This window comes from Sabethes cyaneus, chromosome 3 (genome assembly GCF_943734655.1).
Source record: "Sabethes cyaneus chromosome 3, idSabCyanKW18_F2, whole genome shotgun sequence".
NCBI lineage: Eukaryota > Metazoa > Arthropoda > Insecta > Diptera > Culicidae > Sabethes > Sabethes cyaneus.
The window spans coordinates 84,813,689-84,838,394 of record NC_071355.1 but is presented as its reverse complement, the minus strand read 5'-3'; the positions used below and the strand labels follow the sequence as shown (position 1 = coordinate 84,838,394).

The 24,706-nt window shown below is 40.0% G+C and overlaps 3 protein-coding genes across 3 annotated transcripts in view; 1 reads left to right on the top strand and 2 right to left on the bottom strand.

Moving 5' to 3' along the window:
- Positions 1–3,697: 3,697 nt before the first annotated feature.
- LOC128739822 (uncharacterized) lies at positions 3,698–4,888 on the bottom strand. The gene has a single exon (XM_053835322.1). The coding sequence runs from the start codon at positions 4,886–4,888 to the stop codon at positions 3,698–3,700; it is 1,191 nt and encodes a 396-aa protein (XP_053691297.1).
- Positions 4,889–4,900: 12 nt separating this feature from the next.
- LOC128739821 (uncharacterized) lies at positions 4,901–9,524 on the bottom strand. The gene is made up of 2 exons (XM_053835321.1): positions 7,923–9,524; positions 4,901–7,876 (listed from the first exon to the last, which is right to left on the bottom strand). Exons 1-2 carry the CDS (start codon positions 9,522–9,524, stop codon positions 4,901–4,903), a joined length of 4,578 nt encoding a protein of 1,525 aa, XP_053691296.1.
- Positions 9,525–14,228: 4,704 nt separating this feature from the next.
- The window catches only part of LOC128739153 (phosphatidylinositol transfer protein alpha isoform), a 43,082-nt gene continuing 32,604 nt past the window's right edge, over positions 14,229–24,706 (top strand). Inside the window, exon 1 of the mRNA XM_053834570.1 lies at positions 14,229–14,803. Within this exon, the coding sequence (XP_053690545.1) occupies positions 14,787–14,803 (17 nt within the window). The 5' untranslated portion in view covers positions 14,229–14,786. The remainder of the gene's footprint in view (positions 14,804–24,706) is intronic.

Genomic DNA, 24,706 nt, shown 5'->3' with positions numbered 1-24,706 from the left:
CGTCACCATATTTTTGTTCTTGATTGTGATTTTTAATGAACTCTAGTTTAAAGAATCGCTAGGAAGGGCTGGTAAACGGCTGGGTAATGCGTACCAACGCCACAGTGGCGCCAGTCAGAACTAAACTGAGACAAAACTGATAAAGTTGGTAAAGTAGCTTGGAACCGAGCTTGGAATATACATATTTTTTTCATAACTGAACTGTGAACCATATCGACTACTAAAACTAAAAGTTTTCAAATATTAAAAAAAATCAATAATTAGGGTGTCTCTAAAATAATTTTCTACGAAAAGTTTTGTAACTATTTGAACTGTTTTTTTGTTTTTTTTGCATTGGGATGATTAGGGAAAGTAGTAATCAACTTGTAACACTCAGCAATCCATAACGTTGAGCCATATATAAAAATAGATATGAAATTTAGAAAAAAGCACTTTCTCCAGCGTAAAATCATGTTTATTTACTAAAATTTTAATATCGAATCACTACGTTTCCGTAGTACTTATCTGGTACTTACCTTTGGCTGCTGAATGCTCAAGGATTTACTTGAAAAATATCTATACTGAGATAATCTCAGACGCGCAAAGAGAAAAATTACCAATTCGGCAACATTTTTTTTGTTTATTTTATTTAAACAGTTTTGGCAACCAGTCAGAATTGGATCAATCTTCCTATCTAGAGTGACTATCCAGCTTTTTACGCGCTATAATGGTGGCCGCTATAAATTGTGTTCATAATATGCGAACAATCTTTTTGACAACTCTGCATACATCAAATCTGGCACTCTTCTCTTGCAACACTACCGTGCTCTTTCTTTCGTTTACGTCAAAGAAGGAAAGCAAAACTGTGCGAAATGTAAACAAAACTATTGCCTTCCTTCTTTTGCGTAAACGAAAGAAAGAGCAACACTGCCGTACAGTAGAAGAGTGCCCAGTTTTGATGTATGCAGAGTTGTCAAAAAGATTGTTCGCGTATTACGAACACAATTTATAGCGTCCTCCATTATAGCGCGTAAAAAGCTGGATACAGAGTGGCGACAAGTCATCCCAAATGTATGCAATGTGGATTTTCCAAGGTTTTTCTTTCTCTTTTCTGCATGCGCGTTGGATAGGTCGTCTGCTCGATTGGAATGACACTGACAGATAATTATCATTTCAATTTTGACATTGTCGCCACTCTGTATATAGTCACTCTATTCCTATCCAGCTTTTTACGCGCTATAATGGCGGACGCTATCCAGCTTTTTACGCGCTATAATGGTGGCCGCTATAAGTTGTGTTCGTAATATGCGAACAATCTTTTTGACAACTCTGCATACATCAAATCTGGCACTCTTCTCTTGCAACACTACCGTGCTCTTTCTTTCGTTTACGTCAAAGAAGGAAAGCAAAACTGTGCGAAATGTAAACAAAACTATTGCCTTCCTTCTTTTGCATAAACGAAAGAAAGAGCAACACTGCCGTGCAGGAGAAGAGTGCCCAGTTTTGATGTATGCAGAGTTGTCAAAAAGATTGGTCACATATTACGAACACAATTTATAGCGTCCGCCATTATAGCGCGTAAAAAGCTGGATAATCAGCAGTAAGTTGCGTGAATCACGAGGTATGTTCCGTGGAACTTCGCGAATTACGACGCATATTTTGCAAATTGAACAAGACAATTGAATTTTTTAAAGCATTATATGATATATCGAGGGTAACTAATCCATATGTTGTTAGAAAATCAATAAGTTTTAACATTTCAGGTAGATTACAAAACTTAGTCTTCCTCCCTATCCAGCTTTTTACGGGCCATAATGACGGACGCGTTCGTAATATTTGAACAGCATTTTTTGTTAATTCTATCTTCAATTGACGTTAAAGTTGACCGGGTAAATTGAAAACAAAAAAACTTAATGCGTTTTCTCTTGCTCAAGAGCTTTAGCAATATAGTTCATAAGGAACTTACCTCTCGCCAGCACTCAAAATAGACCATTTTAGTCGAAACTGCCAAGCCAATTTCCTATTCTACAAACCGGACTTGTCGAATTCGCACATGTTTGAAATGTTTTCAAAACGTTTGTTTTGAAATGAAATGTCAAATTTTGAGTCGAGGACATGCTGTCGCAGACGTTCACTGCAGCTCGATATAGAGATGTCGATGGGGTGCTTAAAACACATGGTTCAATAAAATTCAATATTTTGAGTCTTTGCGCAAATCTGCGCAAAATGCGGTGATGATTTTTGAAAAGTAGACTAAATTCTACATAAAGTATGAAAAAATAACGGATACTTTCCGTTCTCAAAAAAGATGCTCAACTTTGAAAATGTGAAGTCACACATATGTCACTATTTTGAGATTTGAAGTAAATATATTTTAGAGGGTATCAAGTACATTTTCGTGCTAATCTTTCCAGCTTTTTACGAGCCATACTGGCGGACGTCACGGACGTATTCTTAATATTTGAACAGCATTTTTGACATTTCCCTAATAGAGGAATCACGTTTCCTTTGTATGCAGATATCTAACAAGAAACATTCTTAAATGAGTCTACCTGTAAATAGGTCGGATTTAGTTAAAGCTACGTTGAAACAACTCAAAATGCCCTTAAAGTGTGTCCACCTGATTATAACAACTCTTGCTACATACTGTTATGGGACTCGACAGCTCAAGTCGTAGTGAAAAAGGTGGAAGCTTTCGTTAAATATTTATCAATACCGGTAAATATGTTCAGCACCCGGGTAAAAGTATGTATCTAGCTTTTTACGAGCCATAATGGCGGACGCGTTCGTAATATTTGAACAGTGTTCCGGGACGGAACCAAACTTTCTGAAGCAGTCAACTATTTTTGTTAACGACGCTCAAACTGTAATATTTATTTTGGTTAATATACAGATTTTCTTAAATTCTACTTCACTTACAATAAAGTGGTTTTTTCTCCCACTTGCAACTTCCTTTTGTTTCGCTTTAATCGCACTTAATCCTATTTTGTAATTATAATTTTAATTCAGTTTACATTTCAGATCATTCTTTGGTATTTTAAACTTACGGTTTATTTAGGAATTGTTTAGTTGCCCAACTTCGGTTCAGCTACCCTAACGTCGGATTTATGTATTTCTCCCGCTTCGTTTGGTATTTTGCTGTTGCTATCGGAAAGTCTCCGGTTAATTTGCATGGGTTTGATTAACTACATTTCTTACTTACAATCTAAATTCCTATACTTTTGGAACTTTTGGCGAGAATTTTCCTTTTCAGGTTTGCACCGCGATTCACCGTTTCTGCAGGTAAGTAAATACAATGGTAAGTATCTTTCTTCGACTTTCATCACTAAATAGCTGTTTCTTTTCACTATCTTCTACTTACAGGCTTCCAAACAGAATTACGGAATGATTTTGTCCCTCCTACAACCAAGCGCAACACGATTTTATTCGAAAAAGGCTTTGAAAACTTTTACTTTCGGCAAACTACACTTTGTTTACTTTTAGTAGTAATCTAGCTAATTCACGATGGCGATTTTATGCTCCACTTCTAGTCTATATTGCTTTACTACTACCACTACATCTACACCTACTCCGTCCTCTCGTTTATTTACATCGTCTCTCTATCCCTTTCGTATCATCAGTACTCATTTGAGGTACCGCAGCGCAGTGTTGCCAGAAATGCTTCTGCGGTGTTGCAACACCCCCGCCCGTAACATCCGGTACTTCCGGAAATCCGGATTTACTGAACCTCTAACACCGCCAAGTTCACCACACCACGTCTTTGAATCTTACGGTCTGCAGTTCTTACGTCCACCTGTCGTACTCTTCCATCTGATCCCTTGATCACTGTCTCCACTATGCCACGCTTCCAGCTCTTCCGGTTTTTACCGTCGACCACGAACACTAAGTCGCCCTCTTTTAGCGGTTTCTGGTCGTCGAACCACTTTGATCGGCTGTTGATGGTCGGCAGGTACTCCTTGATCCATCTAGCCCACATTTTGTCAGCGAGATACTGCGATCGCTGGTAGTCATTTCGCAGTACCTCCGCAAGTTCCGTTGGCCCACCTTCCGTGTTTGTATCGGCACAGGTCACTGTTCCCCTGAGAAAGTGATTTGGGGTCAGCGCCTCCGTTTCTGCCGAATCTTGCGGCAAGTAGGTCAGCGGACGCATATTTATGATTTCGGCCGCTTCCGCAAGGATTGTCGCCAGAATCTCGTCCGTCAGCTTCCTTCCATCATCCAGTGCTCGCATTGCTGTCTTCACCGATCGCACCATGCGTTCCCAGATGCCGCCCATATGCGGCGTTCCAGGAGGATTGAAGTGCCAGGCGGTAGAGGGACTGGCCATACTTTCAGCACATTGTTGATTGATGCTCGCCATTCGGATCATTTCGTTGTTTGCACCCTGGAAACACGTAGCATTGTCGGAATATATATGACTTGGCGCCCCGAACTTGTTACGGAAACGAGTGATGGCCATCCGACAAGACTCCGTCGTCAAACTGTGCACAACTTCCAGGTGCACTGCTCTCACGGCTAAACAAGTGAATACGGCCACCCAACGCTTCTCCTTTCGCCGTCCGACTACTACTTCCACCGGGCCCAGATAATCGATACCTACGGAGTTGAAAGGCCGTCGATTCGGCGTAACCCGATCAACTGGCAATGGAGACATCCTCGGCGACCTTGGAAGGCATTTATGCACCTTGCACCATATGCATTTGTCAGCTACCTTCTGGATCTCCACACGCAGATTTGGAATTTGAAACCGCTGTCTCATTTCGTTGAAAACCGTCTCGGAGTTTGCGTGCCCGAACTCCTCATGGTAGTGTTGAATCAACCGCTGTGTGATCTCGTGTGATCGTGATAGGATGACCGGATACTTTTTGTCGAAGGGGAGTTCCTCGGCATTCGCCAGCCTCCCGTCCATACGCAACACGCCTTAGTCGTCTATCACTGGTGAACATTTGTAGATGCGGCTATTCTTCCTGACCTTCTCTAACGACTGCCCAGGTTGGCGTTGCAGATTGTTCGTGAGAATGCTCATCTCATCCGGAAAACTGTCCCACTGCACATGACGCCACAGGATTTTTTCTGCTCGCTTGAGTTCATCTTGCTTGAGGGGGGTTTGCACAGTTCCAGTTGATGAACATGCCGTATCTTTCGCCGCCGCTTTCACGAGTATTCGACACTGTTTCGTCGTAGCTCGTGTCGTTAAAGTCGATTCGCCATGCCGTTTACGACGGCAATTGTCGATGAAGCGCACCACCGTAGCCGTCACTCGTAGAAGTCTTGTCCACGAAGAAATTGCTTCTACATTCACCACTTCGTGGAACAAAACTGTCCCTCGTACTTCTTCCTCCGTTCCTTCAACAATCGACTCTTTCGTTGGCCACGTATCTTCTGGCCGGTACAGGAATTCCGGTCCTTTGAACCATACACCATCGCTTTGAAGCGGTGGGCCTTGTCCCCACTTCGTCAGTACGTCCGCTATGTTGAGTTTCGTCGGTATCCATCGCCAATCTGACACCTTAGTGAGCTCTAGGATTTCTCCAACGCGGAATGCTACGAATTGCTTGTAGCGATGTTGGTCGGAATTGATCCAGCTACAAACTGTACGAGAATCTGTCCAGAAGACGATGCGAGAGATGTCGTACGAATGGTTTTCCAAAACCGACTGACTCAAGCGGGCCCCGAGAACCGCGCCCATTAACTCTAGACGAGGGATTGACTGCCGCTTTATCGGTGCAACCTTCGCTCGCGACATCATCAGATTGCAACGTACCATGCCTCTCACCACCGCTCGCAGGTACGCCACGCATCCGTACGCATGTTCGCTGGCATCAGTAAAGATGTGCACTTCCAACGACTCGACTTCAGCGCGCTTCGCATCGCCGATGTAGCAACGTGGAATTCGTATGGCTTCCACTTCTGGCAACAGCTCGGTCCACTGCTTCCACAACTCCCAGCACTTGGTATCGATCTCCTGATCCCAATCGCAGCTGGAACGCCACAGGTGTTGGATGATGATTTTGCCGTGGATGGTGAATGGTGACAACAAACCGAGCGGATCGAAGAACCCCATCACGCAGCTTGCTACAATCCGTTTTGTTGGCCTCTTTTCTTCGAACAGGTACGGAAGTAACCCTTCGCGGTGCGTCGTGGAGAATGCGAATTCATCTGTGTTCGGATCCCAGATCACTCCTAGAACTCGCTCCTTCGACGTTTGTTTGTCCTGGTTAAAGTGTACTGGTGCGACTGGTTTCGTCTCTCCCAGACTCTGGAGCACTTCTGGCGAGTTAGACACCCAGTTCCGGATTTCGAAGCCTCCCTTTCGGTGTACCAGACGCACCTCTCGCGCCAGCTTTACTGCTTCTTCGACGGATTCAACGCTGTCGAAATAGTCGTCTACGTAGTGCCGTTTAATGATGGCCGCGGCTGCTTCCGGGTATCGACCAGCGAACTCGTCTGCGTTTTTGTTTTTTACGAATTGGGCCGAACATGGGGAACATGTCGACCCAAAGGTTGCTACGTCCATGACGTAGATACTCGGTGGATCGTTTGGATCCTTCCTATAGAGAAACCGCTGCTTTTGCCTGTCCTCGACGCGAATCTTCATCTGGTGGAACATTTCCTTCACATCTCCGCCGAAAGCGAGTCGCCATTCTCGGAAACCACAGAGAACCTTTACCAACGGTACAAGCATGTCTGGCCCTTTCAGCAGCAGCGAGTTCAGCGATACTCCTAACACAGTGGCTGCGGCATCCCACACCAAGCGTACCTTATCAGGTTTTTTCGGGTTTTGTACCACATTGAGTGGCAGATACCAGACCTCGTCGGGTGAAAATCCGGACAGCTCTTCCACTGTAGCCAAATGAGCGTACCCCTTCTCCTGATACTCGTCGATTTGCTTATTCACGTTATTCTGCAGCTCCGGGTTCTTCTGTAGTCGCTTTTCCAGTTGCTTCATTCTCTTGACCGCCATGGGATAACTGTCCGGGAATCGGGGTTCATCTGATTTGAACAGTAGGCCGGTTTCGAAACGGTCACCTATTCGTTTGGTTGTCCGCTCGAGGATCTCCCGGGCTCGTCTGTCCTCCGATGATTCCTGTGGTATCTCTACCACCGACTGTTCCAGAGCGTAGTGGCTTTTGAGGAGCTCATGTAGGTCTTCGTTCGTTATGGCTTGGTGATGGCCGATGAAATTACCAGTTCCAACCGTAGTAGAGTGACGTGGGCCGTATACGGTCCACCCAAGTTTGCAGCGAACCGCAATAGGTTCAACTGGTGCCCCTACCTTGGCTTCTATCGGAGCAAACGAGTGGATATTGTTCAATCCGATTAACAATTCCGGCTGACCGTCGTATGACTCGATTGGCAGGTCCCGCATATGAGGATATTGCGCGGCAAGGTCCTGGACATCCAGTCTTTGATGGGGAAGCATCAACTTTCCAACCGTCCGGACACTGTGCAGTAACAGCTTACCGTTGGTACCGCCACTGACTCCCGACGCCCAAACATTCATTCGCCGAGATTCCCTTTCCTCGCGTGTGACATCGGCCGTCCACCTAATCGTCAGTCGCTCTTGTACACCAACGACACCTAGTCGGTCGGCTAGCTTCCGCTCCAACAGCGTTACAGAGGCACCCTCGTCAAGGAATGCCAGTACTGTGATCGAGGTTCCACCGCAGTGAAGCTGTACCGGTACCATCCGAAACATAGCAATACAATTAGATCGGATGTGTGCACTCAGGCCAACTGTGTTTCCGACGGGATGCATTAGAGAGTTGTGGTGCTCCCTACAATCTCCGATACTACAGCGAATTTTGAACCTACAGGTACCGCTGTGCTCGTTGAGGCAGACGTGGCACAGTTTATCACGGGTCACTATCTTCAACCGATCCGCGTACGACAGCTTCTTGAAATCGGCACAATGACGAAGACGGTGTTCTGTGTTTTGGCACATTTTGCATGGCTTCAACCTCTTGATCGCTGGGACTGGGCGCTGGACTCTCCTCTGCATGGCAGTACAGCGCACCCTTTTCCTTCGGTTTTTTCTTTGCGAATGACGACGACCCAGTTTTGGACTGGTACGCTGGCATGAGATTTACGTCGACATCTGCCTCACAGGCATCTTCGACAATCTCCATAAGGAAATCCGTCAGAGTGCGAAGCGTCGGCTCTCCTTTGGTCTTCCGGTAACGCACCCACTCTCGTTTTTCCCGATCAGGAAGCTTGGCGACCAAAGACTTGATAAGCAACGGGTTGATGAGATGTTGCCGAAGATCCGCGGCTTCTAAGTGTCCACAGAGTTGTTCCACGGCATTCCCGAAAGGAACGAAATAACGCAGGTTATCTGGCTTAGGTGGCTCCAGTTGGTTAACTTTGTCCAGAAGACTCTGTAGTAGTTGTTCTGGACGACCGTAATGGCGACGCAGCTTCTCGATAACTCGCGGAATCGACTCAGGGAGGAGTAGTTGACCGGCTACCAATTCGAGAGCTTCGCCTTCGAGTGATTCCTGCAATCTCATTAGGTTCTCGTGGTTCATATAGCCACAGGTCTCGTTTGACGTTTTGTAGGCCGCATAGAAAAGAGGCCATTGCGAAGGTTTGCCCGAGAACTTCGGAAGTTTAAAGGTCAACCCCTTTCTCGCAGCTAGCTGAGCCTTTGTCGGTCCTACCCGCTTTTGACTCACTTCTTTCCCACTTTTCTTCTTTCCCGGTTTGCTCTTCACCGACGGACTGGACACTTCAGACTCTTCGTCCTCCTCTTCATCGTCTTCTTCGCTATCAGCATCTTCCTCGTCCTCGGTTTCACTCTGCTCCCCGTCCTCTTCACTGTCCGCACCGCCTGCACCACCGTTCTCGAATTCTTCGGCAAGCTTCTTTACGTTTGCTTTGGTCAGCTTCAACGACTTGTTTCCTGCACCGGACGATCGTGCTTTACCTTCATCGGCCTTCTTCGGCGTGGATTTCGGCACCTTGCTTGTCGACAACTTCACCAACTCTTTATCCAGATCCGCCATCTTCTTTTCGAACGCCCTTTGATTCGCTTTCATTCGATCGATCTGCTCTTGCTTTTTCCGAAGCATCTCCTCCTGGAACACCATCTGCTGTTCTTCTTCTTCGGCGCGCATTTTCAACTCCATTTCCATCTTCTTCTGTTCAAACGCGCGCTGCAACTGTTTCTCCTTCCTCTTTAGCGTTATTTCCGCCTCTAGCTCCTGAAGCTGTTTCTTCTGCTTCTCTTCCAGTGCTTTCACCCTCGCATCTACGAGAGAGGATCCCTTCTTCGATTTGTCCGACTCTTCGGTTGTTTTCCGACTTCGAGACGACTTCTTGGCATCCTTCATCTGCTGGGCTTTCTCCTGACAATCCTTGTTTTGACAGTACCACTTTTTCGGGGCATGCTCTACCTGGATTTCCACACAACGGCAATGGAACCAAAGGAAGCATCCATCGCATCCGATCATCGGCTCGTCGCATGTCGATGGACCGCATATTTCACATGGAGTTTGCGTCAAGTCGACGCTCTTCTCCGTTTCACTTTCGATGTCGGAAGGCATTTCGTGGGGAAGGTCCGAACTTCTCACTGTACACCTCACGTGTCACTTTATTTTTGAGAATGTTCCGGGACGGAACCAAACTTTCTGAAGCAGTCAACTATTTTTGTTAACGACGCTCAAACTGTAATATTTATTTTGGTTAATATACAGATTTTCTTAAATTCTACTTCACTTACAATAAAGTGGTTTCTTCTCCCACTTGCAACTTCCTTTTGTTTCGCTTTAATCGCACTTAATCCTATTTTGTAATTATAATTTTAATTCAGTTTACATTTCAGATCATTCTTTGGTATTTTAAACTTACGGTTTATTTAGGAATTGTTTAGTTGCCCAACTTCGGTTCAGCTACCCTAACGTCGGATTTATGTATTTCTCCCGCTTCGTTTGGTATTTTGCTGTTGCTATCGGAAAGTCTCCGGTTAATTTGCATGGGTTTGATTAACTACATTTCTTACTTACAATCTAAATTCCTATACTTTTGGAACTTTTGGCGAGAATTTTCCTTTTCAGGTTTGCACCGCGATTCACCGTTTCTGCAGGTAAGTAAATACAATGGTAAGTATCTTTCTTCGACTTTCATCACTAAATAGCTGTTTCTTTTCACTATCTTCTACTTACAGACTTCCAAACAGAATTACGGAACGATTTTGTCCCTCCTACAACCAAGCGCAACACTATTTTATTCGAAAAAGGCTTTGAAAACTTTTACTTTCGGCAAACTACACTTTGTTTACTTTTAGTAGTAATCTAGCTAATTCACGATGGCGATTTTATGCTCCACTTCTAGTCTATATTGCTTTACTACTACCACTACATCTACACCTACTCCGTCCTCTCGTTTATTTACATCGTCTCTCTATCCCTTTCGTATCATCAGTACTCATTTGAGGTACCGCAGCGCAGTGTTGCCAGAAATGCTTCTGCGGTGTTGCAACAAACAGCATTTTTGACATTTCCCGAATACATCGCACGTTTTCTTTCCATACATTCTTTTAGTTTTAAGCCTAGTATCGACCTGAAAAGAAATGGGCAAAAAGATAGGCCAAGAAATGCTGAAGAAAAGATTTTCCGTTTGCGATTTCTTTACCAGTATGCACCTCACAAGAAATATTGTTTTACTTTCAGATGGCGCAGTTTTACATGCTAGTGAATTGAAACGTCACTTTTCCGTACGGAATAATATCCGGCGCAATTATTACCACAAGAAAAAATGACAGATAATTGCTTGCCTTGCAGTTGTCAAAATTTCTTCGGTAAATACCAGGATTTTTTCTTGAGCTGTTTTCTTTTCAGCTGGATATTGTGCTTTACCGTGAACACGCGGAAAGAAAACGTTCGATGTATTAGGGAAATGTCAAAAATGATGTTCAAATATTACGACCACGTCCGCCATTATGGCTCGTAAAAAGCTGGATAAATATCAAGATAAATATGCATAAATACATTGAATAAATTTGAAGTAATTCGCCCCGTGTCGCACGTTTTCTTAGTATAATCAATATATATAGAATGCCAGTGTCGCTGGTGTTTCATGGATATTTTGGTGGCAAACATGTTGCTGGTTCGTGTCATGGATACGGGAACTACATTGTCAAATTGCCCAATAGAAAATTTTCCTGCCGACGAAATACCCCAAAACGACCAAATCGGGTGATTTATCCTACGTGATTTACGGTAAAGCAGAAGGATTTTTTATTGGGTTGCTTTTTTAGTTTGACAATCAGATTCCAGTTTCGAATCGATCACTCACACATATGCGCATACAGTGTAAATACGTAATTTTCAAATGTGTGATGTTTACCACGAGCACTGCAGCGACACTGGCATTCTATCCAGCTTTTTACGAGCCATAATGGCGGACGTGGTCGTAATATTTGAACATCATTTTTGACATTTCCCTAATACATCGCACGTTTTCTTTCCGCGTGTTCACGGTAAAACTAAAGGAATGTATGGAAAGAAAACGTGCGATGTATTCGGGAAATGTCAAAAATGCTGTTCAAATATTACGAACGCGTCCGCCATTATGGCTCGTAAAAAGCTGGATATATATCCAGCTTTTTACAAGCCATAATGGCGGACGTGTTCGTAATATTTGAACAGCATTTTTGACATTTCCTCAATACATCGCACGTTTTCTTTCCGTACATTCCTTTGGTTTTAACGTGAACGTGCGGAAAGAAAACGTGCGATGTATTGAGGAAATGTCAAAAATGTTGTTCAAATATTACGAACACGTCCGCCATTATGGCTCGTAAAAAGCTGGATTGATTCAACTGTTTTCTTCCGTAAATTCCTTACTTTACCGTGAACGCTCGGAAAGAAAACGTGCGATGTATTAGGGAAATGTCAAACATGCTGTTGAAATATTGCGAACACGTCCACCATTATGGCTCGTAAAAAGCTGGATTGATCATACTTCAAAAATAGAATAATTCATTTATGAATGTGATTGAAATCATTTCTATCCAGCTTTTTACGAGCCATAATTTTTGCCATTTTAGGCTGTGAACCATTTCGCGACATATTTACAATTTTTAGGTAAAATTTGACAGTTCCATGGCTATTTCTCCTCGACTGGTTAAAATCCGTTCAGAATGCGAACCATTTCATATTTGACAGATTGAGTTGTTTTACTCAATGAGAGCATATATCCAGCTTTTCACGAGCCATAATGGCGGACGTGTTCGTAATATTTGAACAGCATTTTTGACATTTCCCTAATACATCGCAAGTTTTCTTTTCGCACATTCCTTTAGTTTTACCGTGGACGCGTGGAACCATTTAATGGTTCACAGCCTTAGTAATCAGGGTTGCCACATGCACAGATTATTCTGTGTTTAACAGATATTGCCCGTTTCTTCGGTAACAAAACGCGCTGCTCACTTTTTTGATAGTTTGAAATCGTCGCAGAAAGAATCTGCTTGGCTGTATGTAAGTTATAAGTATATATTATGCTTGTCTATAGCACGTAAGCTATTGATTTACTTGACAAAATAAACGATATTTGCCCCCGCGACGGTTCTGACGACGGTTTCACCCGCGACGGTTATAATTCATCGCGTACGAAAGGGTGGGAAATTGATAATATTTGAAAAAAATCGCCTGTACAGAATCTGTATGCACAGAATACAGATTTAATCCAAATTATACAGATTAAACAGATTTTTGAGCTTTTACATGAGAGTGAATGAGACGGAAATAGTCAGCCTAATGACTCTCTATCTCTTTTACTCTCATTGTTTTGCATTGGACAGATTTTTGCACAGATATTTTTCCTCGCCGTACAGATTGTCAGATTTTTCCAACAAAAAACACAGAATTATATGTGGCATCCCTAAAGTAATATGTCGCACGTTTTGTTTCCACACGTTCACTATGAAACCAAAGAAACGTCAAATATTGTGCTTTGCAGCTGTACCTGGATAAATCCAGATTATTTTCTCTAATGCCAATGTATACGACAAATCAAAACAGCAACATTGCAGTTGTTGCTCTTTCTCTTTCTCACTCACAGCATTCGCTCGCATTGTCGCTCTTTTTGTGCCAGTCGCACTTTTAGACTGCGGTGTCCAGTAAGGTGCAAAATGCAGGATATTGTGGCTCGTAATAAGCTAGATATGACCAACTTAAGATATTATTGCTTATTTTCTACCCTTTCGTACGCGATGATTTATAACCGTCGCGAAACCAATAATATCGTTTCTTTTGTCAAGTAAATCAATAGCTTACGTGTTAGACAAGCATAAAATATACATATAACTTATACATACAGCCAAGCAGATTCTTGTTGCGACGATTTCAAGCAGTCAAAAAAGTGAGCAGCGCATTTTGTTACCAAAGAAACGGGTTCAACATCATATTGCAAATTGCATCAAAAACGCGAAATGCAAAAATCTTGCAAACAGTTTACAAGCAAAATGCTAGCAGCGAGCTGTCAAATATTTATGTCAACTTATTGCAAGTGTCAATCCCAATAAATTGACATGAATAATTGACGGCTCACTGCTGGAATTTTGCTTGCAAAATGTTTGCAAGTTTCTTGCATTTCGCGTTTTTGATGCAATTTGCAATATAGCTTATTGCGATTATTATCTAAAATTTTTCTTTCGTAGGTTTAGTTGTGCGCCTAACAGTTGCGCGCAGCTCTGTTCTGGTTGCTCGCAGTCAAAGTATCTCTTTTACACTCACACGAAATTTCGTAAGAAACTGTCAACGCAAGAGTGATGAGAAAAGCAACAATATTTCTCTCTCGCTCATCAGCTGAATGCTAGGGTAGCTTGCTTCGTGTTTGCCCGTTCAAACATGCACAAATTTTTTACAAACGCAATCAGCATTTAAATTTTATCATTCTCGGTTAACGTAAAACATTGTGACTGTGTTGTTTGTAAGTCTGTATGTAATAGAACAAAACGAATGTTATCTAAGCAAAGAATAAGAGCATAAACATAGAAAACTTACACGAGCTTACACTGTCAATAATACATGATTTACCTTTGCGCACAACTATATAAAGCTGAAAAACGAAAGATTTTCTCGGGAAGCACAATATGCTTATCCTTTCCTTGACCGCTCTATGTCGACCATGTCGACCGATTTTTCGCCATCACCTATATTTCTATAATCTTGTACTGTCATGACATCCAGAAGTTCTGCTGAACGTGGAAGCGGAACAGAGAATCATTCAGTTCTTTGAGTGATTCGGTTCAGTCGCGTTTTAAGCTAAGTGTCCAGCGTGTGCATTGTACATTGTCTCCCAAGCGGATTGTGCTGCTGTAGAGGACATTAATTCTCCGACCCATCAAATTTAGGATTCCGCGCGGGGATTTTCGTCGACAACCTATTAGTTCACAGGTTGATCAATGCTGCTGGTCGACGGTGTCAAAAGTGAATAAAGAAAAGTTGCTGTTGAGGGCGGATTCATCTCTACAATTTTTCAGTGCTAGCAGTCGAATAACCTGTCGTTCAAGATCTATGTAAAATTTTTGCATAATCAACAACGAATGAAAGGCTCGAATTGTAAAGCTAATATTTGATTGATTTCAAGCGTCTCTGAGAAAGTGCTAAGGAAATATAAGAAAAGATTCTAGTGTGAAGTGAATGCATTCATCTCCGGTGCAGGCTTTTTGGTAACCTTGCAAACTACTTTATTAGAAACGACCGCAATTTTAACAAAAAGTGTGAATCGCAAGCCAATCTTATAAGTTGCGTGACTCATTTATACCGCAAGTCAATTCCGGCTTAACACGTCAATCGCAGAAGATGCTGATCAAAGAGTTGTAAGTGTCGTATACTCATTCGATCCAGAAAACTGTTAATACATTTGTATAAATAGAATATCATGAATTTCTACTTTTCTTTAATTGTTACCAAGTGCATTATATATTTGTGTCAAAAACATCCGTCTATAAAGTAACCACGATGGCAAAATTGCAAAATGAAGAAAATTGATTTTTCTTCATGCATGGACGAAAGGACCGAAAAGCTGGCTGAGTGTCCAGGCCGAGTTGCCATATAATATGTATTTATTTTATTTACGTTGCTGATATGTACTATCTTGTGATTGTATGTATCCCGAATTTTACACCTTACTGGACATCGCAGTCTAAAAGTGCGACACTGTGAGATTGCTATAGGAAAAAAGATAAAGAGCGACAACGGCAATTTTACTGTTCTGTTTTGTCATACACTTTGGCATTAGAGAAAATAATGTGGTTTAATTATTCAGGTACAGCTGCAAAGCAGAATATTTGTTAAAAAATGTATTTGTTTAAAGTTTGGTTTAGATTCTCAGGCTTAGATCGCCTGAGGCAGACCGGCAAAACTTGAGATGTTATTATGAAACATAAGTTACAAAAAATGTAAGTTTTTAAAATTGTCTAATGTCCTGATAAACTATAGCAATTCTAAAAAAATGTAATACACATTGGATTTGATATGTTTTTGAATTTCCACTTAAGTCAAATCGAGTTAGGTATTCTGGTTGTCCGATATTTTCCGAAAAACTTAAAAAAAACTTATGACCAGCAATGGGAATTATTACTTTTTGATGAAATGTTTTCTGTATATGTTTCCGTTTTCGGTACGTTGTGTATTGAAATTCTAAAAACAAAGAGAGTTATCAATATATTTGGAATTTGTATTCCTATTTCTGCAATTTAAATTTGGTATTTTCCATTTTGACGATGTAATTGAGAACATCAACTGCAACGTGGAAATTTTGACATGCTTGTTTAACAAGTAGGTATTTATTTTGTCTTATGGTTTATTTTATTTTTAAACAACTGTTAGCTGTTATTGGATGATTTTGATTCCTGGCAACTTTGCCATTTTTTATTAGACGGCCTTGTCATTTTGACAAATCATGCACCTTTTTATGTTGTTTCCATTTTACATCGCCTGGCTTTGCTGATGATGGTATATTGAGAGGTATGATAAAATTTAGTTTCCGTGTGCGTAATAGTTTTCGAAGGTTTTCTTGCTTTTTTGGCATACCAATAAATAAAGAATAAACACATCAGTTTGCGTTTATACCAAAATCAAATTGCGTTTATATTTCAGATTCTTTTGCAATAAGAGTCATTAAGATATTGGACATATTTGAGTGCGGGTGAAAACCTGGCAAAATGTTGCGATCTCTTGCGCTCTTTAACAAATTCCTATTCTGCTTTACCCCTACAGTCAAAGTAAATTGATATATACCAGGTATGTGACCATCGAGGGTTGCATTAGTGTGTGTAGAAAGAAGAAGAAATAGTTCTGAAATATGGTGGAACTTGCATGAAAATTAAAACTAAATTAATTGTAATTAATGAATGCAGCTATATTATTCCAGACAAATATTTGAACATTTACAATGAAATGTAAGGAATATATTTTAAAGTCATTTGCACTTGTAGCCTTCTTTATTATGCGTAAAAAATTTGAGAACATGGGTGACTAACTATTTCGATGTGCAATTGAAAAATGAATTAATGTTAATGTAATACTTCACGATCAATACGGTATACGGTTGCTTGAATTAAAACACGTTCCATCCAACATTTTGCTTGCATGATGCTCTTGAATATCTGCCTTTGATGTCTTCTTTTAAAAAATAGTTTTATTCGAATAGATGCTTGTGCTACTGCTTGAAAATCCTTAAGTTGAAGTCACTGTTCCAAGATGATACCTTTTTATCATAAATTTACCCGTCTCAACACTACGTAGAAAACGATAAAAAGGAATCTTAGATTGCTACAAAACGGTCTTAGAAGATAATTAACACTTTAAAAGCTTACCAGAAATCAGACGAAAAATATCGCGGGCGGATAACAATGTTGCTCATGCTGCTTATTGAACAATCATGTCCGAGCATTTTAAAAAAAATCTTTTTTGTTTTACTACTTGTAGGAAAGCGATATAACGACATTTCTTTGAGACATCTTGATACCGCTCTGACGAAAAAATTTCCGCTTGCAATTTGGAATGTTGCACTTCATTGTATTCATGAAAATACATACTAGAAATAATGTTCTAAGCATAAACATAAAAGCTGTAAGAAAAAAAAGACAAATCTTGCGTATCCAACGATTTTTTTAAAAAATTAACTAATGTTCCATACAAAATGCTCGAAATCTCAGAACTAGTGTAGATGTGTTAGTGCAAAGTGTATATGACAGCTCGCATTGTCATATACCTCGTATATATCAATTTACTTTGCCCTACAGTAAACTTTTGGAGGTGGCAGCAGCTTATGTTCGTCAACACGAATTGCATCGGCTATCGTTCTTCTTATTGGCCTTGCCAGCGTTGAAAGAGATTTCGTAGGCTGCTCGCACTTACAGGAAATCTCGTGCCGAACTGTCAACGCGTGAGTGTTGACAAAAGCAAAAATACTTCCCTTTCTTTTTTTCTCACGCAAAACCCTGAACAATATTAGCAACGCTGGCAAGGCCAATTGAGTAAGAATTTACCTCTTGATGTTAATGGACGGTTTGTTCGGAAATCGAACCAAAACGTCAAAGAGTCACTCATTTGGTAAATCTGAGAATGTTAGAATGTATTGGTAGCAAAAGATCTGAGCATGTGCTCGGCAAGTGTGTTCATTTTGCAGCTTCATAGTGTAAGTGCTAGCGCCGTAAGCGAATGTATATAAAACCAAACAAGATGTAGAGTTTCAAGATTAGAACTTAGAAGGAGAATAACAAAAATATGAAGGTTGGACATGATTTTTGCGATAGTTTACGACGACTTGTATGGTGAATCACGTTTTTATTTGCTTTTATATTTTTAAAGAAGCTGCATATTGCATTGAATCCCATTCTAGTTGCTGTATTGCAACAGCGAGCGTTGTTTACATGCCAAAAATTAAAATTCGTTTGCATTCAAAATTTAATCTACGCTGGATAATAAATTGGTGCATGAGATGAATGAAGAATGGCGCGCTTATATAAATATAAAAATAAATATTACAATCAATACCTAATGGTCTCCTATCCAGAGGTCAATTCATAAACGGAAACTCGAAAACCCTTATATAACCTTCCTAGGCATACTTTTTTAAATACTCAAGCATGAGAAAATCAAACACTGGCATATCTACATTCAGGCTGTGAACCATTTCGCGAAGTTTTTAACTTTTTGGTTAAAATTTGACAGTTCGATGGTTATTTCTCCTCGAGAGGTTAAAATCAGTTCAGACTGCGAACCATTTCATATTTGACAGATTGATAGTTAACTAACAAACAGTCTAAGTTAGTTAGATACTGATGAAGGTCTCACGTCGAGACCGAAATACGTATTTATCCATAAAACACAGTAGTAGAATTAAAGGATATAAATAACTTTTTGTTTTCTTTTTTTTTATTGGATTGATAGTTGTTTTACTCATTGGCTCTCAGAACTTGGTTAAAACTAACCATGCTCCCGAGTAGGGTTATTTTCAAAAAACCATCGTACTGTCAAATTTTAACCAAAAACCAGCGCACTGTTCCACTGTGCAACCTTATCAGGCGTGCTGATCAATACCGACGCCTGCCACGTCCGAATGCGGTTCCTGGTGGGATGGGAAAGAATGTTAGTCCAATACTTGTTGCTAATAAAGACCAGGAAAACCTCTGCATCTTCACAAGCATCAAGCTTGTGGCTGCTGCTGATTGAAGACAAAGAAGCAAAATAAACTTGCGTGTTTTTTGCTTACTACAGAGCTCAGTATAGCCTAGGTGCTACATTCCGATTTAGTATTTTGTCCTTCTGTTTTAATACGACAGATTCGCAGTCTGTAAGAGTACGGGACAATTGTAGGACTAGTGCTACAAATCCTTTGGCTCTTTCAGTCGAGATTCGAACATGTGACGTCTAATAGCTTCCCGATCAGATGACTCTAACAAAAATCTTACAGAATTGTTGCTCAAGTTGATATTTCTATCAAACTTTGTTTTAAATGTTTCTACGAAGATTCTATCTCGTTCTGTTACTTATAAATCGCTTTGTTACAATTTGGTTATACAGCAAGATAGAATACTGATTTTTGTTACTCATATGGATATAAACTAGATCAAATCTTATTTTGATATATTTGTGATATGCCTTGAGCAAATTTTGTTACAATTTTAGTTATTATAACTGCTAACGAGACCAAGTTTATAACCAAAGCAAAGGAGACTTTGTTATAAAATGCTTATCATTTAGAACTCATCCTGGTATAAATTTGATATATTCATTTGATCGGGTTATTAGACCGCCGTATTAGATTGCCGTACCTCGAGGCCAACTGAGAGGCTCAGACGTTTTGCTTTTCTAACACTGCAAACAAGCGACAGCGACAGCGCAGTTATTAACTATTTTATTAATGCGTGTTCTTTTAATATAACAATAACATATCATCAACAACAAGTCCTCAAGACTTAAGTTTTCTCCTAGAACTTTGTTAATAGCTGGATGCGCGAGACAAATTTCTATACTGAAATACTCCGATTCCGATTGGTACAAATTTTCGTTTTTGATATCACAAAATAGCTCACCTACCATAAATACGGTACAGCAAGATAATATTATTATTATAGTGTTTGTTTTTCTCACTTTACGCTATTTTACGCTGCACATATACCAATATGGTGTAAAAAGTTTTCTTTAATATTCGAGGTTTCTTCGCGAACACCAGCCTCACGTAGTTCTACGCCAACTACGTGGTCATGTCTGAAACACAACGTTTCTGATTTGATTTTTACTATTATTTTTTATCAAAGCATTATGAAAACGTCGAATGTGGCCCAATTTTATTGTAATTACTAGCTGACCCGACAAACTTCGTATTGCCACAAATTAACCTGTGTTGTACATAAATCATGAATCTCGGATGATCTTTGTCACAATCTCGAGTTTTGCAAGCCCCCCAGTGGGCGGCGCTTCCGACGGCGGGTCACCGGCAACACTCGCGACCGTCTCGTCCTGAACGATCTAGTGTTACTTTAGATAGTTTTTGTGGTCTTGTATTGACTAATGTTTTATGGAAGAGTCTCGAATTTCTCGAGTTCGATTAGTTTTTGAGTTTCGCAAAAATTTCTGTTTTATTTGTATGAGAGTCCATATCCCCCTACCACAGGGGTGAGAGGTCTCTAACCATCGTAAAATAAATTCAAGACTCCAAAATCTCCCACATGCCAAATTTGGTTCCATTTGCTTGATTAGTTCTCAAGTTATGAGGAAATTTGAATTTCATTTGTATGGGAGCTCGCCTCTTAAAAGGGGAAGGGGTCGTAATTCACCATAGAAAAAATTTCTGCCATCTAGAACTTCCACATGCTAAATTTGGTTCCATTTGATTGATTAGTTCTCGAGATAAGAGGAAATTTGCATTTCATTTGTATGGAAGCCCACCCTCTTAAAGGGGAGATGGGTCATAACTCGCTTTCTAAAGAAGAGAGGGGTCTCAATTCACCATAGAAAAAAATCTTGCGTCCAAAACCACTTACATGTCAAATTTGGTTCCATTTGCTTGATTAGTTCTAGAGTTATGAGGAAATTTGTATTTCGTTTGTATGAGAGCCCCCCCTCTTAAAAAGGTAAGGGGTCCAAATTCATCATAGAAAAAATGGTTGCCTCCATAAACACCCACATGCCAAATATGGTTCCATTTGCTTGATTAGTTCTCGAATTATGAGGAAATTTGTATTTCATTTGTGTAGAAGCACCCCCTCTTAAAGTTGGGAGGGGTCCTAATTCACCATAGAAAATATTTTTGCCTCCAGAAACCTCCACATGCCAAATTGGGTTCTATTTGCTTGATTAGTTCTAGAGTTATGACGAAATTTGAATTTCTTTTGTATAGGAGCCCCCCCTCCTAAAGTGGGTAGGGGTCCCAATTCATCATAGAAAAAATTTTTGTCTCCAAAAACACCCACGTGTCAAATTTGGTTCCATTTGCTTGATTAGTTCTCGAGTTATGAGGAAATTTGAATTTCTTTTGTATAGGAGCCCCCCCTCCTAAAGTGGGTAGGGGTCCCAATTCATCATAGAAAAAAATTTTGTCTCCAAAAACACCCACGTGCCAAATTTGGTTCCATTTGCTTGATTAATTCTCGAGTTATGAGGAAATTTGCATTTCATTTGTATAGGAGCCCCCCTTCCTCAAGTGGGGAGGGGTCACAATTCATCACAGAAAAAAATTTTGTCTCCAAAAACACCCACGTGCCAAATTTTGTTCCATTTGCTTGATTAGTTCTCGAGTTATGAGAAAATTTGTATTTAGTTTGTATAGGAGCCCCCCCTCTTAAAGTGAGGAGGGGTCCTTATTCACCATAGAAAATATTCTGGCCCTCGAAAACTTTCACATGCCAAATTTTGTTCCATTTGCTTGATTAGTTCTTCAGTTATGAGAAAATTTGTATTTTATGTGTATAGGATCCCCCCCTCCTAAAACGGGGAGGGGTCCTAATTCATCATAGAAAAAATTTTTGTCTCCAAAAACACCCACTTGCCAAATTTGGTTCCATTTGCTTAATTACTTCTCGAGTTATGAGGAAAATTGTGTTTCTTTGGTACAGGAGCCCCCCCTCTTAAAGTGGGGAGGGGTCCTAATTTACTATAGAAAATATTCTTGCCCTCGAAAACCTTCACATGCCAAATTTGGTTCCATTTGCTTGATTAGTTCTCGAGTTATGAGGAAATTTGTATGGAAGCCCCCCCTTTTAAAGAGGAGAGGAGTTATAATTCCCCTTATAAAGAGGGGAGGGGTCTCAATTTACCATAGAATAAATTCTTGTCACCGAAAACACCCACATGCCAAATTTTGTTCTATTTGCTTGATTAGTTGTCGAGTTATGCAGAAATTTGTGTTTCATTTGTATGGGAGCCCCCCCCTCTTAGTGGGGAGAGGGGTTTCTAGCCATCACTAAAACCTTTCCTGGCCCCAAAAAACCTCTACATGCATATGTTCATGCCGATTGGTTCAGTAGTTTTCGATTCTATAAGGAACATACGGACAGACAGACAGACAGAAATCCTTCTTTATAGGTATAGATAACAGTTGAACAAAGATAAAAGAAGAGGAAAGTTTCATAATCCGCTTGTCGATCTTTTGAGTGCACAAATTTTATGAATATTAAGCTAATGATAATAATGACCATTAACGCAAGCATAAGATGACTTATAGGGGGATTGTCGTCAAACTACATAAATGCAATACATTTCAGATCCATCTGGTACCGTCGATTCGGGCGAAATTGATCAGTCGGGTGAAATTGATCACCTTGGACCAACGAGTAAAAAACTCTTTATTCTACGTTTATACTGATTCATAAAGCTGAATATGCACCCATCCATATAAAGATTGAGTTACAGGTTAAAGTCACTTGGCTTTCAGCAAGATTGATCTTGTAAATGTCTTGATTTTTTAAAATTTACTATTTTGATCGAATCGCAATTTTCAACATGCCCGATAAAACTCCTTGCTGTTAACACAAATTTCGTTGCAGAAGGAAATTTTGATAGAACTAATTCGATTCTCTAATTATCTGGCTGTGCTTTGATAATTTCCATGAATAAAATTATGCGACAGAAATTGTTTGATTTGACCTTTTACGAAATAAAACGATTGATAACATCGTGAACTGAGGCAACATAGATTTCTAGATCGCTATGGGTGCGAAATGGAGCTGCCACCTGCGAAAGTTTATTCTTTCTGTGAAGCAGAATGGAGATTTATAAAAGGGTGCAAAAGACAGACAATACTTCGCGCAAATTTTACAAACGCTCCATATAGCAGTTGCATGAGAGTGCAAGAGATCGGTTTGTGCTTACATAGCGAAATGCAACTACACATTCAAAGAGACAGTCAAGCTCCCGTATATGAGGAGAATTAAATTATTTGTTTCACTAGATTGGTGAAGATTGTGTACGAAAATCGTACATTTACACATATATACAGCAATGTTTAAACAAAAACAAACGATTACGATGCTAAAATTGGCTTAATATCTTATCTAACGTTCATATTTATTTAGCAGATGCATCAACCATGCTAATGTAGAGCTGACTGTTTGATTTTTGTGCTAGTTGCTGTACGCGACATTGTTGCCTACATACAGGCAATATCTCTATTACGCCAGATTTTATACTTCACGTTAGGTTATTGCTGTCAGAGCGTATGGTTTAATAGCAATATCGTCTTGATTTCTACGTGATCAATTTCACCCGTTATTTGTAAATTTTCAATTTCACGATTACATTAAGTTTTATCTAAAATAAAACTATTTATATAAGATATAGATGATACTGTCGTGTAGCCAGCACTACAGTACTTATTTTAAAATTGAATCATCTTCCTAAATATGTTTCTATTCAAAGATATTTAAAAAATACTCGAAAAAGTGATCAATTTCACCCGAATTCACGGTACTAGTTGACGATAGTTTTATACTTTAACAGCTCATCATGGCGTGATCGGAATTAGATACACCTGTGATCGGAATTAGAATCACCCCTTATAATTGATGATCGGAATTAGGTGCACTGATACATCATACTTTGATGCATTTTTTTTATCTTTCGGTAAAAAATTTAGGTATTTTAGTATTTTTCCATGAAACATAATTGAAAATACTTGCTAAAGACACATACCGTGTAAATAAATATCAAAGCTATATTTTTCAGTAGGGACTCAAAGATGAATTATGCCTTAGGTGATCCGAATTAGGTGCTTTCACGGTTGCATCGATTGGGGCTCGGGAGCTTTTCCGAAATGAAAAATTCTAAAACGACATGAAAGTATATTAAATTATCTCATGTTTGACAGCGTTCAAACATAAAAGTCAAGTTTTTAGTTTTAAGTGGAAATGGAATTTTAAAAAATCGCTGCGCCAGGAGCTCTATACCCTGGATAATGCATCAAAATTGTTTATGAAAAATTTCAGCATAATTCATTAATTTGTATGAATAGAAAAGTTCGGGCTTCCTTTAGCTGCGTAAATCCTACGGCAGTAGTAAAGGAATACATTTTACGCAATCTTCCGCTTCTTGCACCAACTCGAAGGCATGGTGTCAAGAACACTTATATTGTCATATTTAATTGGTAATAAATCAGAAAATTTATTTGGACGAATGAATTTTACCGGCATGTTTTTTCAATCACCTACATTGATAATAAAACTGCTCATTATTATTTATTTAATTGTTATAAACGTGATAGAATATATATAATTTTGATTTAAAAAAGTTCTTAGCGATAAAAATAGTATTGAACAGAGATAAAACGTTGGGATGAGAACCTTAGTTTTCTTTGTATATTGTCACGTAAGTTATCCTCGTCGGTAAATTGTTGGCATTGAGACGATCATACTGTGTACGAAATAAGGCCACCGATATAGGTCCCGATGTTGATATCATCCCCTTCTACTTAGTTGCATTAGCTACATTTTTGATACTCAAAGCTGGAGTAACAGAGTGATTCTCATGCAGCGAAAGCAGTCAAAGGAAAAGGATTGGCATTCATTCGGTAGCGCACGGAAGATGTGATGGCGGGGGTAATAGTATTCAAGTCAAGGTTAATTTTACTCTATCCTCGTCCCCCTTCTTCAGTTGAAACGTAGAGTGATTGTGTGAAGCTGGTCTTCACTGGTCTAATAAAATCACTGTAATGTAAGGCACTATACTTTTACTCATCTGAATTGCTAATTCTCGTGATACATTTGTAAAATTTGAGC

Excerpts from the sequence above, each read along its gene's own strand:
- LOC128739822 (XM_053835322.1), bottom strand. The coding sequence starts at position 4,888 with ATGGACGGGAGGCTGGCGAATGCCGAGGAACTCCCCTTCGACAAAAAG.
- LOC128739821 (XM_053835321.1), bottom strand. The coding sequence starts at position 9,524 with ATGCCTTCCGACATCGAAAGTGAAACGGAGAAGAGCGTCGACTTGACG. Across the intron at positions 7,877-7,922 it reads AGGTTGAAGCCATGCAAAAT|AAGCTGTCGTACGCGGATCG; the intron begins GTGCCAAAACAC and ends GCCGATTTCAAG.